The 20,849-nt window shown below is 41.5% G+C and overlaps 1 protein-coding gene across 10 annotated transcripts in view; it reads right to left on the reverse strand.

The window, feature by feature from the left end:
• SHLD1 (shieldin complex subunit 1) overlaps positions 1-20,849 on the reverse strand; it is a 95,710-nt gene that overhangs the window by 13,682 nt on the left and 61,179 nt on the right. For 2 of the 10 annotated variants that reach the window (XR_009604184.3, XM_060612704.3), the window contains one exon: positions 458-563. The exons of the other annotated variants lie outside the window; for them this stretch is intronic. Coding sequence is in view for 1 of the 2 variants with exons in the window: in XM_060612704.3 (XP_060468687.1) it covers positions 458-563 (106 nt within the window). In the remaining variant the exon portion in view is untranslated. The remainder of the gene's footprint in view (positions 1-457; positions 564-20,849) is intronic. 10 annotated transcript variants of the gene reach the window in all.

A 20,849-nucleotide genomic window follows, 5' to 3' on the forward strand; every position in this document is an offset into this window, starting at 1 on the left:
TTTATTTTATTTAAAAAAAATTTTTAATGCTTATTTATTTTTAACAGAGAGAGACAGAACACCAGTGGGGGAGAGGCAGAGAGAGAGGGAGACACAGCATCTGAAGCAGGCTCCAGGCTCCGAGCTGTCAGCACAGAGACCAATGTGGGGCTCGAACCCAGGAACCGTGAGATCACGACCTGAGCCAGTCGGATGCTTAACTGACTGAGCCACCCAGGCGCCCCTCTACCTTCTTTTTAATGGCACACAAAATAAATTACAGAGAAAACAATATCTTTGTTTGACTTTTCTCCACTTGATCTCATGACTAGATTATCCCTGTCTGAGGCTGGACAAAAAGATCTTGAGGTTTGTTTTTGCTTTAATGGCAGATCTCAAGTAAAACAACTTTCGCAGTGTCGCTTCCAAAAATAATACTGTGTCTCCACTCCATTTAGTAAAAAAAAAAGTCACGCACCAAGCTGGATCCAGGGGCAGGGAAAACATCTGGCTTCCGGAGTCTCATTTGCCAGGCAAGAAAATTGAGACAAAGACCAAGTCTCCAGAATCACTTCATGAAGGGCCTGGAAAATAGACCATGGAAAAGGCTAATCTGCTTATTAATTTTCTTAATTAAAACGCTCTTCATGTGGCTAACATTTGCCATAATTAGGAACAATGACAGCTTTACATGTTGGCCCTGAGGAGCCAGTCAGGGGAGTTCGAGGGCCTCCCTAGATGATTCAGGTAATACAAATTTAGGAATCACAGGCCTGGATCTTAAAAATGCTTAACAATTCTCTTCTTTCCTAGAAGATTAAGGCTTAGCCCGAGGCTTGATTTAAAACAGCTTGGTTTTGCATTTTGTTAAGTAATAACCAAATTAAAGGATCAGAACCTGAGCCCCCCTTTACAGTAGAAAAGCCATGGGGAATTATCTAGACTTTGAGGACCACAGTCTGATAGCTAGAACTGGAACAAGAACGGCGATCCCCCGACCCTGTCCAGGTTCTGGGGTACTTCACCACCCAGAACCCCAAGAGGGGACTGAGTGGTGAGGCTGTCAGACAAGGGAACCTGAGAGAGAATCTCCTTCAGGAGCCACTGGGAATTAGGAGCTTCCTGTAACACTTAAAGCAATCATTTAAAAATGTTTTCCCCCCTAAATATTTTCTTTTAAATCTCATTTTACACGGGATGTTTCTGCAGATTTGTCTCACATCATGGCCTAGATAGTAAGGTACAATCGTGAGCAGAAAAGAAAATCAAACGATTCTGATCTAGGTTGCTATGGTAACATTGCTATTTTGAATACGACTGTTTACTTTGGCAGAGTTAAGTTGAATGCGAGCAGCTAATTAAGATGAGGCTTGAAACTTTAACCTTAACCTTCACTGTAAGAAAAAAAAAAAAAGCACTTTAAAAATGATGCTTGAAGTGTTGCTGGAGACATTTTTAGCAGCGGGATCATCTCCCTTTGCTGTGGAAGCAGCAAACTGATTTTTTTCCTGAAGAAGAATGGGGGCCTACTCACAATCTGTCCAAATCCACAAGTTAGTATTTCCTAATTTGAAGATATAAAGAGGAACAGAATCCTATCAAAACAGAGCCAGTTCCAGTGTTGACATCAGCAGAGTTTATAAGACTGTGATAGACAAGGAAAGTCTGATGTCTTTCTAAACACAGTAGTATTTTCCTTAAATGCATATTTGTATAAACAGACTTCACATCAAATCAATTTATCTATGAAGTAACAGATTGAACTGTAAACAAATACAGCAGAATGTGAATATATAGCTGAGTGCTCTCCCCTTCAAACTAATCATCCTGGGAGGCCAAGCTCTCATTTTCAAAATGCTGACATCACTGAGAACATGCTGGAGCCTCCTAGGAAGTGTCTCCACTCCCCCTGAAAGCTTCTTCTGAATGTCCTCATTGGTGGCAAATCTCCATCCTCAGAGGACAGAATTACCTTTTTGGAAATTGTCAAAAGGTATTAGGAGTAAAATCTGATAAATAATGTAGGTGATCAAGTAGGGTAACATGGAATGGAATAAAAAGCAAAGTTTATCTCCAAAAAGAAATCGCTTGGGGCGCCTGGGTGGCTCAGTCGGTTGGGCATCCAACTTTGGCTCACGTCATAATCTTGGGGTAAGTTCAAGCCCTGCGTCGGGCTCTGTGCTGACAGCTCGGAGCCTGGAGCCTGCTTTGGATTCTGTGTCTCCCTCTCTCTCTGCCCCTCCCCTGCTCATGCACTGTCTCTGTCTCTCTCTCTCAAAAATAAATAATAAAATAGTTAAAAATTTGTTTTTCTTATGTTTCACACACTGGCTCTGAAAGCAGTTCTTACAAAGGACTCCAAAACCAATGGTGCATAATGGCAGGCAGCATGGTGTTATACACTTTCAAATTTGTTACTTTAAAGGACATAACTGGTTGCAACAGCCTCTCCTCTGCTGTCCTGCCTGCCGCTCCCTGGAGGTATATTCAATGAATTTCTATCTTTTTTATAAATAAATATATAAGTAAGTAAGTAAGTAAGTAAGTAAAGGACAGAATTAACGTGAATTTAAGTTCTGGCTTCTGTAAAACAGCTCATAGTCATAGATCAGAAATCTGACTGTTTCTGTCCTGATAGATGAAATGCTTATGAGCATGGGCTGGGTTTAGAAGGCTTGCGTTTGAGTCCCAGCATGGCCACTTACTGGCTGTGTGACCTTGGGCAAGTCACTTAACATCTCTGAATCATCATGTCCTCATCTGTAAAATGAGGATGATAATGGTCATGCCTTGCAGGACAGTTGTGAGAATTAATGATTTATTAGCATAAAGCCTAGCTCACGGTTCACACTCAGGAAATAAAAGCTACTTGGTAATTATTATCATAGTGACAAGAGCAGCACCAGCAGCAGTGATGTTACATGTAAATATTTAAGAAATTTGTCATTTAACATCCAAGGTTTTAAGAAGTGAATTGTAAATGCTCTTGTATGTCTCCGTGCAGTGGCAGATACATATCACAAGGAAAGTCCAGATAAACAAGCGTTCATTCCTGACTGGAAGGAACATCACCTTTATCAACAGCCTGTGCCTCATCCTGGTATCAGAGTTGCTGGGATGAATCACAGTAAACAGTACCCATCTCACGGTTAGGACTGACTACGGAGAGGTCCCAAGTGCATGCTCTACAAAGCAAATATGATCCCAGTGTGGGTGGAAACAGCAGGTTCCTCAGTGTGGGGGAGTGTCAAACACAGAAGCCCAGACTGGGGGGGGGGGGGCGCCTCCAGCTGTCCCCTGACATGTCTCCCCAAGGGGGACCAGCACCAGGGTGTGGGTGGGATTGTAGTGACTCAACCTCCAGGGGCCTGATGGCAGTGGTGGTTTCATAGTTGATAGAAACTATGAATCAAGTGAAAAGCTTCAGGGAAAAGTTTAGGTTAGTAAATATATTGAAGAAGGAGAAACAGACTGCATCAAAAAAATTAAAAAAAAAGAGATCGGGAAATTAGGCAGAAAAGATCTAATGTTCACAGAATGACTGCTGGCTGAGTCAGAATTGTAGGGCTAAGTTAAAGTTTAAAAGGCAAGGTAAGACTGGGAAATACACTGAGAACAGTCACAGGAGTTAATCTTTCCCTTTCCCCCTGCACTCCCCCATTTACCGTTGAAGTTGAAGAAGGGCAAAGCTTTGAGCCCTCTTTTCTGGAGCAAATAACATCAGAAAACATAGAAAGCTCAGAAACTGGGGAAGCCATAGGGGGCGTCTGTGTGGCTCAGTCAATTAGACTCTCGGTTTTGGCTCAGGTCATGATCTCATAGTTTTGTGAGTTCAAGGCCTGCATCAGGCTCTGAGCATGCTTGGGATTTTCTCTCTCCCTCTCTGCCCCTTCCCCACTCGGTCTCTCAAAATAAACAAATAAACTTAAAAAAATTAAAAGAAAAAAAAAAGAAGAAACTGGGGAAGCCATAAACACTTAAAAACAGCATGACTGGAGTGCCTGGGTGGCTCAGTTGGTTGAGCATTTGACTTCGGCTCAGGTCATGATCTCATTGCTTGTGAGTTCGAGCCCCTCATAGGGCTCTCTGCTGTCAGTGCAGAGCCTGCTTCAGATCTTCTGTCCCCCTCTCTCTCTGCCCCACCCCCGCTGGTTTTCTTTCTGTCTCTCTCAAAATAATTTAATTTAATTAAAAAAAACCAGCTGTGATACAACCTATGCAGAAAAGGCCTTATAGACAGTAGAGAAGTAAAAGCTGGGGCTGACTGAATGACAAAAATAATAGACATGAGGGGTTTAGGATGTATTTGTGTTGAAAATGTTTCTAGCATGAATTATTAAGAGCTAGTAGTGGAGGCAAATATGGAATTGAATTTCTAGCTTTACAAGGACATCTCTAGTAGGACTGCAGAGATAGTTACATATTTTTGACTAAAAAAAATGTGGTGGTAACAAAATCCTTCTTACTAAATATCTAAAAATTCTGGGTAAATTTTCTTTTTAATCTTTTAAAATGCATGACTGAGCTGGAATAAAATAAAGGAAAACCTCAGAGACCAAAAGCAAAAGAAATCCTCAGAGACCAAAAGTCAAGATGGGGTGCTTGAAAGGACATCACTGCATAAAGCTGAGAGCCCTGAAGTCACACACTTGGAGAAAAGATGAACTAGGAAAAAAAAAAAAAAAGCTTTGCAAAGGGTCCCAATAGGAAACTTGTTTGTCTTGGCTTTGGCCCTGGGTACAGAAAACTAAAAAAAAAAAAAAAAAAACAACAAACATCTTTCTGGAGATTTAACTATGAGCCAGACCTCACATGTGTTTGTGGCCTAAATTGAGACTATTTTTGTGGTCTAAAGACCTCCAAGTCAGGAATTTATTTTAGTATATTTCCAGAATAATGTGCCATTATATGTTTAGAAAAGCAGATGAGAATCCTCTCCAGAGGAATGTACCTTCACTCAAATGTCATAAGAAACCCCTCAAATAAAATTCCACTGAATAGGAGCTCACAATAAAAACGGTACTCACAAAATACACACTGAAAACAAGGCACTGGAGCCAGCCTCAGATTGAGACTCACAGAAACTTTGGATACCAGTTAATGGTCACAGAATATAAAACAAGTACGTTTACTATGTCAAAGAAATAAAATAGGGGGGCCCCTGGGTGGCTCAGTCAGTTGAGCGTCCGACTTTGACTCAGGTCATGATCTCGCGGTTTGTGAGTTCGAGCCCTGTGTCGGGCTCTGTGCTGACAGCTCAGAGCCTGGAGTCTGCTTCAGATTCTGTGTCTCCGTCTCTCTCTGCCCCTTCCCTGCTCATGCTCTGCTCTGCTCTCTCTCTCGCTCTCTCTCTCTCTGTCAAAAATAAACATTAAAAAAAAAAAAAAGAAAATAGGAAATAGAAAGTTTGAGTTAAGAACAAGAGACTACAAAAAAATAAGCAGGTAAATTAGAAAAAGAAACAAAAATAACTTAGAAAACTAGAAAATTATAATAATAGGTATTTATCCCTCTGTAGATGGGTAAAACAGATTAAACACCAGTGGAAAGAGAATTAGAGAATAGAAATCAGATTTGAAGATATTACTCAGAATTTAGCAGAGAGAGACAAAGAAATGGAGAAAACAAAACAATTAAGAGATACATAAGTCAAAGTGAAATGGTCCAACATGCACCTAATTCGAATTTCAGAGATAAGAGAGGGAATGGGGGAAAGACAATGCACAATGAGTTAATGGGTGAAGATGTTTTACAACTGGTGAAAGCATGAATTGTCCAGTTTAGCAATCACAGGGTTTTGCAAGCAGGATAAATAAAAAGAACCTTATTGCTAGGCATGAGATAAAACTGCAGATTATCAAAGGCAAAAACAAAAATTCTAAAATCACCCAGTAAGAAAAGACAGATTGCCTATAAATGAATGACAATTAAGTTGATGGTTGATGTCTCGACAGCAGCAATAGAAACAAGAAGGCAGGGGAAGTTCTAACCTAGGGTCACTAAGGAAATGGTGAGGAAATTAAGACATTCTCTTACCTGGCCAGATCAACAGAATAATAAATGTCATAGCCAGACTGCCTTCCTGTCCAAAGTTTATTCTTTTAAGAATGCTCAAAATGGACAATATTCATATCACCTAAGTCAATTTATGGAGATTTTTCCTGAAGGCAGAGAAATGAGCTACATAGAATCTTCATGTTTTCTATTCCTTTAGTGATGGGAATAGGGTCCCAGCTATCCTTGGGTCCCACTAATAGGGTCCCAGCTATCCTTGAAACAGGGTCCCAATGCTAGACCTTGATCCCAAATCACACGTGATCACCTTAAAAGTATAATTCATGTCCACCTTATATTTTGTTTCTGAAAGTTTCATTCTGTAATGAGCCAATTATGCAAAACAATTCAACATCAAAGTTGTTCTAGTTGGTTTTATAAAAAAAGGCAGATGCTCTCAATGTTTTGCTGATGACATTTTCTCTCTCTGTAATCAACTATTTCCATTTGCTTTTCATATAATTACTAACTTTATCTTCCTAACTCAGCTCATGCCTGCTGCTCTAGTGGCCTCAGCCTTGCAATTTTAATTATGCAGTCATTGGCTCCAAACACTCTTTTGAAAAAAAAGGAAAATAATTATTTTTACTTTCATGATATTCACTCTCTTGGAAGAGATCACATGAAAGAAGCTGTATAGGTTAGTTTTAAGAAAGCAGTTAAGCTTTCTTTTAGTCAAAAAACTGTGCCAATCACTTATAAGAAGATAAACAGAGTCAGAGGTTTTGAATCACAAAGTTACCACTGATAATATTTACTGCCTTATTGATATTTTGCGATTTTCTCTTATTTAATTAAGTGAAATTAATTTCACTTCATGTATAAACGAAATCGTTTTCTGCCATAAATCTAGAAAGGACAACAAACTTGTAGAGGACTATGAAAAATAAAAGGGAAAAGTAACCTGATTATACTGATTATTCCAGAGGACTAAATTTTTTTTGACCTCTGAGTGGCAAAATCTCAAATGCATTTGAAACTTCAGCTTCTAAAAAAAGCTCCCTCAAATCCATACACACAATAAATCTTTCATGAACACTTCTGTTTCTCTGTATCTTGACCTGGGTAGTGGTTAATTGGGTGTATACATATGGAAAAATCCACCAAGCTATAACACATAAAATTTGTGTACTTTACTTTATGAAAATAATATCTCAATTAAGAAAATATCTACACACACACACTCCCTGTCTCCAGTAAGTCCCAGAGGTGGCACAGAAATTAAGTTTTTTAAAAAATGTTCTCAGATAGGGGCACCTGGGTGGCTCAGTCGGTTAAGCATCCGACTCTTGATTCCAGCTCAAGTCATGATCTCATGTTTCTTGGTTTCAAGCCCCAAGTTGGGTTCTGTGCTGACAGCACCGAGCCTGCTTGGGATTTGCTCTCCCTCTCTCTCTCTGCCCCTCCCACTTCACATGCTCTTTCTCTCTCAAAACTAAATAAACATTAGGGGCATCTGGGTGGCTCAGTCGGTTAAGCGTCCGACTTCGGCTCAGGTCATGATCTCGCCGTGAGTTCAAGCCCTGCGCCAGGCTCTGTGCTGACAGTTCAGAGCCTGGAGCCTGCTTCAGATTCTGTGTCTCCCTCTCTCTCTGCCCCTCCCCCACTCACACTCTGTCTCTTGCTCTCAAAAAAAAAAAAAAAAAAGATTCCCAGAAGGTTCTAATGTTCAGTTAGGTTGGTAACCACTATCCTAGGGCAGCTGGGGCAACTCTTGATTAGCATAGATTTTCAGCAAATATTTGTTTCAATGAATGTATGAATGAATGAATGAACGAACCAACAAGCTAATAAATATCTGGTTATTATGGTTGTAGGTGTACCATTGACTAGGGCCAGAAAAAGTCCTAGGCACGTTTAAAAAAGAAAAAGCACACCAGATGTTCTAAACACTGTAAATGCTTTCTTATTAACTCAACAACTCGATAAGGTAAGTGGACTGTTCTTACTCTTCAGGTGCAGCTGATGTAAATCACTTTGGCTACTTAAGAAGTATACCAGGGGCGCCTGGGTGTCTCAGTTGGTTAAGCGACCGACTTCGGTTTAGGTCATGATCTTGCAGTTTGAGCCCCGTGTCGGGCTCTGTGCTGACAGCCAGAGCCTGGAGCCTGCTTCGGATTCTGTGTCTCCCCCTCTCTCTACCACTCCCCTGCTCATGCTCTGTGTCTCTGTCTCTCAATAATAAATAAACATTTTTAAAAAATGAAAAAAAAAAGTATACTATAGTATATATTGCTGTTGGAAGGGCTGCACAAATGGACTCTAGGCTGAGATTTTACAAATTACTACTCAAATCAGCCAAAGAGGCTGCTGGCTCTATCATTATTTGAAAGCTAAACAATTAGAGAGCTGCTACAGATGCTGCTCCAAGTTAGTTTCTGCTACAACCTGGAAGCTTCCCAATCAGGAAGCCATCACTAAAGTTGCTAGGTCCAGACCATGCTGCCTCTGCCATTACCCACCCCAGCTAAAAATGAATGTCCCATGCCCCATCCCTCTTCCCACATAATCTAGGTCTGAATCCACATGTTTATGGGAATGCATTTGATTAGCAGATCTAACTCACATCCAGAATACTAGCTATAAGAGATTGTGAAAGGGGGAACTTCCATACTCTGTAAGAAGAGGAGGCTGGAATAGGCATTGAGTGAGCTAACTGATACGCTCATGAAGAATGACACTGAGGCATGAAGATTAAGAAACTTGGTCAAAGACACAGAGCTAGTAAGGAGCAAGATCAGGATTCAAACTCAGGAAGTATGGCCCCAAACACTAAGAAGGCACATAAGAGGATAATGATATGGTGCACAGGCAAGCTCATGGCTGTGGGGCCTCCAGTCTTGACGTACAAATTTTCGTGCTTATGTCACAACGAGCAACTTTCGATCGACTGTACTCATTGATCCTGACATCACCTCTAGAATTTTAGGTCTCAAAGTTTCTCATCTTCAAAATTCAAAAATATATTAATTTACTTGACCATTTTATTTTTGGTTTGGGAAGTGTTCTCAAGTGTTGACAAGGGAGGGTTGTCGAAAAGTTTCTATGACCAAATAGTGACCTACGACATCCATACCCAGGCTTCAATAACCGGGCTTCCAGCTGCAGCTCCTCACATTAGTTCCATGGTACAAATTAAAAGAACATCTACAAGTATCCTGAAGTTATTTCAGGACTTTCTAATGGAACATCTTGTTAATTCCACTTTCATCATAAAGTCTGGGAAACTATGTTGATGTCATAGAATGATGGTTATTTAGCCTCTTCTTGGAAAGCTACTACATAGCTCTTATGAAGTGGAAATCTTAAGACTAAAGCTTGTGATGTGTTCTCTGTTATCTGAAACTGTATTTCCACACACGCTTAGTACAGTTTGGCCTCTCAGTCTATCTACCTATTTATTTATCTATCTACCTACCTATCTATCATCTTTCATCTATCTCTCCATCCATCCATCCCTCCCTCCCCCTACTCACCCATTGCTCTATGCAAATGACCCAGATAACAGAATAAAAACATTAAACTGTATCCAAAATAAATATATCAATAAATACAAAGATTGAGAGGAGTGAGAAGGGTCAGTTCCAAATAAGATGGAAATGTTGAAAGCTCCCCACAAAGACAATGTGTCAGCTATTTTTAAATGATTATAATTTTGAACAGAGATCCTTCTAGGAGCAGGGGAAAGAGAAAATGCTTCATTTGACATGACAAGCTATAAATTGCAAATATGCCAGTTTGGGAAGGGTAAATATTTGCTGAAGATTAAGTGCATGGCAGAGGGATGTCATTAAACCTACAGTAATTAAAAAGTTCAATTTAGTTCCACGTGCATCTACTCCAGTTTTAATGAGCATACAGCCGCAACAACCCCGAGCCATAGTCCAATCTACCTCCATGGTGTAGAAAGAAATGATAAATGTCTTCAGCATGACTTCCAACAAAGTGAGTCTGAGTTAATTACTCTGTGTGCAAGTGAAAATGGACTTGGTTAAACAAATGGCCCTACCAGCCAAGGACATCAGCCACATGCTGGACTAAATTTCATATTAATCAAATACACATCAAACTCTATCAGAGACATGTGCACAGCCAGAGGGCTGCTTGAAGCTTATATTTTAATTCCTAACTAATTTTTGGTTATCAAAGTAATATATGCTCATAGCTTTCAAAAGTCAGATGAGGCTAAAAGTCTTACAATGAACAATAGTGCTCTGTCTCCCCCAGCCTCCTTCCCATTCCTCAGTCTACGTCTCAACTTGCTATTCCCTCTCGTTTTAAAAATTCTGTATATCTAATTAATATAACAATAATGTAGTTTATCGGTTTTAGACGTCCTATGTTCATATCCACATTCTATGTTCATATCCTCAGGCCTCAGGTGCACACTCATACACGCACACGTACACAGAGGCTTACCTTCCCCCATTCTCTAAATACAGCTATGTCGATTTTTTATTAAAGCCACAGTCAGTGTTTATGTTATTATAACTATATAAAGTTGATCACTGCTAAATGTAGTAAGAGAATGTTTCCTTTATTGTACAATATTATTGTTTTTGTAGTTAATAGTTCTTTTTTTCTGCATTTGCTTGTTTGGCTTTGTAACCATCTCTAACTCTACCCACACCCTCAAAGAGCCTCTTGGTATCATTTTTCCTGTGTCAAACTGGCAGGACAGCCTCTTGATTCCCCAGCACTCCTGATCACCTCCCCCTGAGAGCCCTCCACCTTTCTGCTGCCATTGACTAGGTTGCTCTCCAGGCCTGCTCCCCAGCTATTGGCTTAGGTGTCCCCTCTGTCACTCTCACTCTCCTGAATTACTTGTATTATTTCCATGATGATTTCCTCTGCCCCATTTTCTGTTTTGTGCATGTGTACATGTGTGGGTGTATGTATTTCTTCTGTTTCATCATTGTCTCTGTTTCTTCCAAGTTCTTCATTTCTTATTAGTCTGAGTCTCTATGTGTTATGATGGAGGATTCCTGCAAATATCTGGTGATTTTTGGCTATGTGTTCATAATTTCAGGGTGTGGCATGAAAATCTAATGTCCAGCTTATAGGTTGGTGGGCTTTGTATAAGATGACTGATAATTCATTCAGGTTTTCCAGAGAGGGATCCCCTCATCTCCAAACTGGCCAGAACAATGAATGAAGACACTGTTTTGTTTTGTTTTTCAACTTTTTAAAGTTTTATTTATTTTGAGAGAGAGCGAGCATGAGCAGGGGAGGGGCACAGAGAAAGGGAGAGAGAGAGAATCCTAAGCAGTCTCTGCACCGTCAGCACAGAGCTTGACGTGCGGCCAAACCCATGAACCATGGGATCATGACCCGAGCCAAAACCAGGAGTTGGACACTCAACCGACTGAGCCACCTGGGCGCTCTGAAGATCCTGTTTTAGACAGGAAGGTCCAGAAAGTCCTCTTGGAAGAGGTGGCGTTTAACAAGAGCCATGAATGCAACAAGGAAGGAAGCAATGCCAGTATCTGAGCAGCTAAGTTCCAGACAGAGGAAACAGAAGATCCCTGAGATGGAAACAGGTTTAACAAGGATAAGAACCAACCAGGAAGCCAATGGGGCCGGAGCCCATGAGCAAAGAGGAGACAGAAGGAACCATGTGCATTTATAATGTATGGAAACAATTTTCCACATAGACCTTGTTGCAGACTTTAAAAGCCTAATATTAAAATATTTAGCGATATCTTATAAAAATGAATTTGAATCATTTTTACAGTATTTGACATCAAACAAAAAAAATCACTATGACTTGCCTTTTGTGTTTAATCAGGCAGGCTAACGGTTATGTGAAATTATTTATCACTTTTCAACCCTGTGAAGACTGTGGAAAACAAAAAAATCTATACCTCATAAACACGCTAGAGACTCTGAATAAGATAGAAATCTGTGCACAAGTCTGAGCTAAATCAAAGGAAGCAGCTCATGTTGTTGAGAGAAATCAAAAGCATAAAAAAAAAAAAAAACCAAGGAGTTGCCAAGGCAACGAAAAAATCATTCGACAGAAAATACAGTTTCCATCTTAAGCACATTCACACTGAGAAGCCAAGTACCTTCTGGCCCTGCTTTGGGGGTTTTATGTAACCTTTATCCAGTCATTTGTGGAGATGGGGCAAGACTTGAGAAGCCACCGCACTGGGACCTTGGTCAAAGCTGGACAGGCGGGCAACTCACCAGTAAAAAGCCAGTCAGGAGAGTGATGGTAAACCCAGTGGTTCGCAGACTAAGGCACGAGAACCCTTTTCTTCTCTTGAAATCATTCTGTCACTTTTCCTATATCCTCCAATTTTACAGAGCTCCCATTTATGAGCTAGACCCAATGGTTATTGAGAGACTAGAAGGTCACAGATCTGGCTGGAGGGCTTCCAAATCCTTCCCCCTGAATTTCTGTAATTTCAAAGAGTGACTCAGAGCTGACTTTAAACACCATCTGTGCTCCTCACTGGGCATCCTGCTCAAAGCCTGGCCACTTGCACACTGCCAAATATGGTCTCAACTCTCCCTTGGCTGGCCTTCTCTACCTGGAGACTCCACTGCTCCTGGGGGACCCTGTGCCCATGCCCCTCCCCGCTGTTCCCCAGGTGGAGCTGGCTGGGCCCTCCCCCAGGGCCCACAGTGCTCAGGACATGGTATTCGGCGTCTCCTTCCTTGCACTACTAAAAGCTTGTGTGTGGCTGTTTTCATGTCCGATTGTGACTTCCTAGACATGGGGTCCCTGTCCTATCTTTAGTGGGACACCAGGGCTGAGGCAACTGGTTTTAGTGAACCAGAAAAAATGAATTAATATCCTGCTCTAGGTTTTAATGTGGAAGGACGCATTAAATCACCATCAACACAACTAGCATGAAGCGTCTGAAAGCTGGTAGGTGGTAGAGGGAGGCAGCGTGTCTGGTCCCAGTTCAGGCCCTTGCTGGTGAGACCACTGACCTCTCCTTTTCCGAATAGTATCTGCAGAACACCACCTGCGTCCTGAGAGATGGCAGCAGGTGTTCATGAAAAGGGGTACTTGGTTTTCAATAAGTTCAAGATGGGAGGGTTGAAACATTAACCGGATTTATTTTGCCATAGACCTTTGCACAGTGGTACCTCACCCACAGAACTGGAGGAGGATGAAATGAAGCAAAATGGGGAAGCACGACTGAGTGCTTGATAAATGCTAACTGTTGTTTTCATTATTGTTACCCTTCTCATCCATCTATACTCAGTAGATTTTTCTTCATAATGACTACACATTACTTTTAATTTAAAAATGAGAAAGCCGGGGCGCCTGGGTGGCGCAGTCGGTTAAGCGTCCGACTTCAGCCAGGTCACGATCTCGCGGTCCGTGAGTTCGAGCCCCGCGTCAGGCTCTGGGCTGATGGCTCGGAGCCTGGAGCCTGTTTCCGATTCTGTGTCTCCCTCTCTCTCTGCCCCTCCCCCGTTCATGCTCTGTCTCTCTCTGTCCCAAAAATAAAATAAAAAACGTTGAAAAAAAATAAAAAAATAAAAAATAAAAAATAAAAAAAATAAAAATGAGAAAGCCAAAAAAAAAAAAACCCCAAGAAAGCTATTTTACTCAAAGAATTAGTCAAATTAGAACACAACCCAGCTGGATAAGTCTGTAATATATATATATATATAATATATATATATATATATATATATATTTTTTTTTTCTGTATCATGATAGAAATGATCCCGTTCCCAGTTATTCCTCTGTATAAAAGTTATAAACTGTTAATTTCTCCATCAAAAATTTTTTTTAACTTCAGAAACTCATGTTTGAAGAAAAGGACTCACAGGATAGGAGAACCACTCACCCAGAGGCAGAAAGGCTCCACCATACATACACCTCCCTCCTGGCAGGCAGCTTGGTTCTGGGCCTCCAAGAGAAGGCTCGGACATGGGTGGGAATTGCCCATTTGCTTTCCCAAACGTTGAGCACTGCCTTTCCAATACGAACATAAACATCACGTCTTGAACGTGAACTTGCCCTCAGCAGGTATCTGCATTCCAAGGGTCACCAACTTGAAGGGTATCAAGTATAAACACATGTGAAGTCCTGTCTCCTCAAGGCCGAGGACAGCAGGGGCATCTTATAGGAGGATTATAGAGCCACTTCAGGTAACTGAACATAGGCCAAGAGTTAGTCAAGATGGAAACGGTAAAGGTGCAAATCCAAACTATGTCCATTCTCTTCTCTTTTCTATAACTATTTTGGTAACTAGATTTTCTAAAATTATTCTCTCTCTCTCTGTTTCCTGTCTCTGTCTCTCTGTCACACATGCACACTATAGAGCAGGGGACTCCCTTTAGATGGATTCTGATCAGGACAATCATTTATAGCAACACAGTTAAGTACAGGCTTAGATATAATGCAAATGTCACATGGAGTCCAACCAGAGCAGAGCTGAACAAACAAAACAATGTGCCTATTAAGCTGTTTTAAAGGTCAAGAGAAACAGACTGTCAGTATTATGGGGGTGGTTTTTCTTCTTACCAATGAATAATCTCATTTAAATGAGTATTATTTAAATACTTCAGGATTCTAAAGAGAAACTAGGGACAAAGCTTTGAGGAGTCTGGAGGAAAAGCCGGAAGTCAAGAAGGAGAGAAGCACAGGAGTCTATTTTAGGAGAAAAAGCAAGAGTGCAAACACCACATGGCGTGTGTACCCGGGCACATGACAGATGGGGAGCTCCAGGTCATGACAAGGAAGACAGGCGTGTCAGCCACACAGAGCTGATGGAGGGAAGGTGATCACCCTCTGGTTCCAGAAACAGAAAGAACAGCTCAGCCCAGGACAAAAGCCCAGAAATGGCTACCTGGAGAGGCAACTCTTTTGTTCAGATTCTCAGGCAGAGAAATAGGATTCATGGGATTTTCAGGGTTTGAAAGATGTTGAAGTCTAAGACATTTAAAAGCTCTCATCCTGCTTTTGGGATGAGATTGAGGACAGTAATATTAGTAAACATAATAGTTCTATCCTGGAAAAAACTCTAAGTTCTTTTTAGAGATTTGGAGTATAATGCATGCACCAGCCAAGCTAATCTAAAAAGCTTAAGCAGGGGATAAGAGAAGCCTGAGTTACATCTTCTGTTATATTATTCTGTAGCAAGGCATGAGAGCCCGGCTCTTAAGCTAAGTCACACTTTCATATATGGAGAGTAAGGAAAACTGAGGCAGTAACACACCTAGTTTCTAACCTACCTGAGTACCGTTTAAAAATGTGAAGCAGTAAAAAAAAAAAAAAAAAAAAAAAAAAAAAGTGGAGCAGTTTCTATCCTGGATTCACTCCCATCCCTCTCCAGAAATGAAAGAAAGCAGCGGGGAGGGGAGGGAGCATGAAAGCAATGGCATTATAGCAAAAGCAAAAGAAAAAACACAGCAGAACAGTAAAAGAGTTTTTCTTCAGAGTAGGAAGTATTATGGGTGTTTCTCTTTTACTTCTGTGTGCTTTTTCATAATTTCCAACCATGTAAACAAGAAAATGTTAAAGAGAGAGAAAAAGATATCAAAGGGATTTGAGAAATCAAATTGAGATGATTCAAAGCAACACAATTATTGCCACTTAATCTACCCCCAAAACCAAGAGCACACGGTACACACTGTATGTTAGCCAATTTGACAATAAATTATATTTAAAAAAAAAAAAAGCAAATGCTTGCTCTGCCTTAGGCAGAGCCTCTGTTCATCTTCTTGTGTCTTCAAGAGCAATGGTCATTTGTCAGATATTTATCAAAGGTCCACAAATGCCTGACCCCGGATGGAGAAATGAAAGGTGGAGCTGGTGGCCTTGATAAACTCGCAGTCAAGAAAGAATCAAAAGAAACAAAACGCCTAGAGTACTATTGACTTCTAACCCAGTTCCGATGGTGGCTGTGATCAGAGCTTATAAGAGAACAGAGGTCAGAGGTGCCATAAAGATTTCCCTGAACTGGAACACCAGAGCTGGCCCCTAAAGGAACTGGGGGTTTGGATAAGCTCCCATGGTTCTCCGCAAACAAAATCATGGCTAGGTTGAAGTGTCCCATTCACTTGGTTTCATTTGGTAGATAATATGGTTCTGCCTAAAGACAGTGCAGTACAGAACTTGTGTGCCCTTGAACCTTTGTCAGAGTTGCACTGTATACTGTGCCTTTCTAATGAGTCAGCTTGGAAAATTACAGCAATGTCCAATTTGCAAGTTGATATATTTGTAACTTTTTATTAAATTATAATATCATATAAAAAAGTGCCTAAATAATGGCTCTGCTACTTTTCACAAACTGAACAGACCCAGTTTAACCAGCACCCAGATTACGAAACAGAGCAGTGCCAGAAGCCCAGGAGCCCTTCTCGTGTCCCCCTTCTGGCAACTACCCTTCCAACAGTTACTGCCTTTTTGACCTCTAACACCTAGATTGCTTTGTCTGTTTTCTGCTGCAAGCAGATGGAATTATACAGTGGGTACTCTTTGGCATCTGACTTCTTCCACTCAACCCTATATTTTTGTGAGACTCATCTCACTGTTATATAGGGTAGCAGTTTGTTCATTTTCAACGATGTATGGTATTCCACCACATGAATACATAACCACTTATTTCTCCATTCTACCGATGATGGGCATTTGGGTAGGAACTAATTATGGCTGTTATAACTGGCACCACTATGACTGTTTCAGGGCACGTCTTTCCATGAACATAAGAATGCATTTCTGTTAGGTATGTTATCTGGGAGCAGAAATGCTGGATTGCAGGATATCAATGTTCGGCTTTTGGAGATATTGCTTATCTGAGTATTAAGGGCCCATCACTGCTTTTGCCTGTTTCTGGCTCTAATTAGGATGTTCTATATCAAACCTGGTCCAAATCTGACCTTCTGTCATGTAAGATTGAGAGCTCCCAAACCATTTTATTTTCATCACCTTAAAAATATTATCTTCAGGGGTGCTTGGGTGGCTCAGTCGGTTGAGCATCTGACTCTTGATTTCAGCTCAGCTCATGATCTCAAGGCCATGAAATCAAGCTCTATGCTGTTAGCGCAGAGCCTGCTTGGGATTCTGTCTCCTTTCTCTCTGCCCCTCCCCCTGCTCATGCTCTCTCTCTCTCAAAATAAATAAATAAATAAATTTTAAAAAATTATCTTCAAGATATTGCCTATGCGTATTTTTTTCCTAAAGTAAAGGCTGATAACCAGAAGGGTGGAAGAAATTATATTGTAGTTAAAGGCAAATTATATTATGAAGGACAAGCTGTCTAGTAAAACACAACTTAGAACTGCAACTATCTTCAAAATAAATCAATCATTTATATAAAACCAACCACTCACTGGTAAATTAATGAAAAATATAACAGTGTTGAGCTTTTAATTGCTTCTGTCACAAAACCCCCAAACTTAAACGTCCATTATCAGGCAGAAAAGAGGCAACTAGTTTACAACAGAAGCATCAGTAAAACCTGTTACAACATGGCCCCACAGTTAATATTCTCCAAGTTTATGAAGTACATCTGTCCAATTTTTTCAGGTTTTCACTTTAGACAATCCAACTTAGTCCCTCTAAAACTAACCGCTTTTTTTTTTTTTTTTTTAATCAGGATCTTTTTCTAATATCTCCAGTATATAAGCTTTGTAAAGAGTCCTGTTATCTCAAACCTCAAGTTTAATTTCCTCTCCAGAACATTTTTTTTTTCAGAATATTAAACGTCAGAAAAACGGCAGATGAAAAGATTACTGAGCAATGATAGAGCTTAAATAAATTAAGGCTCCCAGGCTGTGTTGCTACTTCCCGTTTCCAAAAAGTAATCTTTTTTGAGGATATTAAACATCATCATTTGTGACCTTTAAAGAGAACTCCCTGAAGTCATTCATTGATAATAAAATCTGGTTAGACTGTCACAATAGTCAATAAGATAAAATGATGCCAATTTTCAATTACAAGACTTGATAATGCCCTATGACACATTTTCAAGAATAGGTTTGAAATGGCCCAAATAACAATCAAATATATTTTATTTGGCACCATCAGATTAATAAACTACAAATAAACACAATCAGGGGAGAAATGAGAAATAGGATAATTTCAGAAAAAACAATTCCCCTGAACACATTATATTCCCTATGGAGTTTGAAGGAAAAGGGAATTTGCCCTTGGTACAAGACTGCTCCTGTACAAGTGGAAAGGGTGGCTGCTGTAATGATGAGGGGGGAGGATCATAAAGAAATGACCCCTTCGAGGCACAAGAAATGACTTGAAGGGTATGAAACTAGAATCCCCACTCTGCTGGACTCTTGAAGTTATGACATGTCATGGGTATTATGACCAACACATTTATTCATTCAACAAACATTTGTGAAGGATCTAGTGTGTACCATATACTGTTCTAAGGTTTGGAGATGTTGTGAAGAACAACACAGATATGGTCCCTGTCCTCATGGACCTCAAGATCTAGAAGATCTAGAAGGAATAAATGACTACAAAGATAAATTCTAAACAGTGACGTATAGGGTGCCCCCAAAGAATATGACAGCAACTAAAGCTGGATGCGGGGACAGGGGGTCAGAGAGTGACTTGGTTATGCACAACATATGATACAGTTAGCCAGTGTTAAATATGTTGAATCCAGGGGTGACTGGTGGCTCAGTCAGTCAAGCGTCTGACTCTGGATTTTGACTCAGGCCATAATCTCACACTTCCATGGGATCGAGCCCCATGTCAGTCTCTGCATTGAGAGCACAGAGCTGTCCCTCTCCAGCTCGTGGGTGCTCTCCCTCTCTCTCTCTCAAAAATAAAGAAACTTAAAGAATTAAAAAAAAATCTGAATCCATTATTCATAACTAACACCACCTTCAGCCGCGTTAAGTGGTATTTATTGCATCTTTCCAACTAGTCGTTTCAATGCAATTGACTTTTTGAGCATTTTTATTTCAACCACTTGGAGGCACCACAAAGGAATGCAGAGAAGAGTATGGCACAGTCTCTCCTCAAAGAAAGGGTGATCTAGGGGCACCTGGGTGGCTCAGTCGGTTGAGCGTCCCACTTCGGCTCAGGGCATGATCTCACAGTCCATGAGTTCGAGCCCCACATCAGGTTCTGTGCTGACAGCTCAGAGCCTGGAGCCTGCTTCACATTCTGTGTCTCCCTGTCTCTCGGCCCCTCCCCTGCTCATGCTCTGTCTCTCTCTGCCTCTCAATAATAAACATTGAAAAAATCTTTTTTAATAAAAAAAAAAGAGAGGGTGATCTAGTCTATAGAGGAGGCAGTCCCACAGGTAAGGCTCTAAAGCACATGCAGTGCAGCAGGGATACATGCAGAGCCAGCCTAACAGGCAACCTAACAGGAGGCAGTGAAGACTGCAGAGAGCAAGGGTATCTGGACTGGATACTGTAAGCATGCTGCACTTCTCCAGGCCTAGAAGGAGGGAAGGGCACCCTGTGACAAGTTGAAGAGCGGCACAGAGGTCGGGTGTGTTTGCTGAGCCGCCTGCAGACTGGCCATGTGGCAGGGTTAGAGACCACAGCGGTAGGTACCGGGCAGAGCTCCACGAGGGGCGATGTATGAAGGCCAGACCGCCGGGGGCCATGACTCTAGCTGAGTGGGGGCCGCAGACCAGGGCCTCAGGGCAGTAGGCTGGTATTTTCCCCCTCTCCTCTGGTCTAAATCCACTCTCCAGCTGGCTCTGCCCTGCTCTGCCCTGCTCTGCCCTGGGAGGTGACTCCATGCACTGCAGGCACGGATGAGTGTCTTTGCTCTCCGTCTTGGAGCTGAGAACGAGGGGGTGGCGCTTGGCAGGAGAATCAAGGAGAGAAAAAGGTGAGGTCAGATTCCTTACCTCCCTGCTTGTCTTCCAGGGCGGTTGCCATGGGCTGGCTGCATCCTTCTACCAAGCTCGCTGGCCCCTGCCAGGCAGCCCTCTCCACACAGCTCCTGTGAGCATGCTCTCTCGGGGTTGCCAAGGCCTGGGCATTGTGCTTCCCCTGTGGTCTCCTCATGCATGCTCACACCTTTGCCCGTGCCCTCTTTATTAAGCTTTCCTCAAATTACCTGGTTGGACAGTGTTATCTGTGCCGCCCCTAGGACCTGAACAGAAACAGTCACGCAGCGAAGATTTCAGGGAGGAGGTGCTGGTGGAAGCATGAGAGGTAAATGCAGACAGGGAGTTGCCTGTGGGAGAGATGGGGAAGGGAGTTCGGAAGGTCATGGTGATGGGGGAGGTGGTGTGACAGACTAGTCACAGACTACAGCACTTATGAGAAACCTACCCCGTGCCAGGCGCCATTCCACAGGCTTTAACATAACTCACTGAACTCTTGAAACTTTCTTGTGAAGCATCCCCTTGAATGGGTGAGGAAAATGAGGCCCAGAGAGGCCCAGTGATTTTCTCAAGGTTCCAGCTACTTATGTGGTGGAGCTCAGATTCAAACCCAGGGAGGTCTAGTACCAGAGTCCAGTTCTCAGCCTCTGTGCTAGACTGACCACTCTGGCTGGGGCAAAGAAGGGGCCTTCAGCATTTACGACTTTGCAGAAGGCAAGACACTGGTGATGAAATTCTTGGGACAGACACATGTGTAGATTGCTGAAGTAAAGCTGTTTGAAGAAAATCTTGCTACCCTACACAAACTCTGCCTCAGTGACAATGCAGAATCATGTAAAGGTATCAGAATAGAAGAAATCCTAAAAAAAAACAAAAAACAAAAAAAAAACCCAAAAAACAAAAAACATACCCAAACAAATTACAGTCACTCATGCTATAAAATTACACTTATATTCCTAAGAAACATTATCAAAAAATATCTACAAATAGTTACTTCAAGATGGGAAAAGGAGGGCTATGGTTACAGAG

The sequence above is a fragment of the Panthera onca genome, chromosome A3 (assembly GCF_046562875.1).
Source record: "Panthera onca isolate mPanOnc1 chromosome A3, mPanOnc1 haplotype 2, whole genome shotgun sequence".
NCBI lineage: Eukaryota > Metazoa > Chordata > Mammalia > Carnivora > Felidae > Panthera > Panthera onca.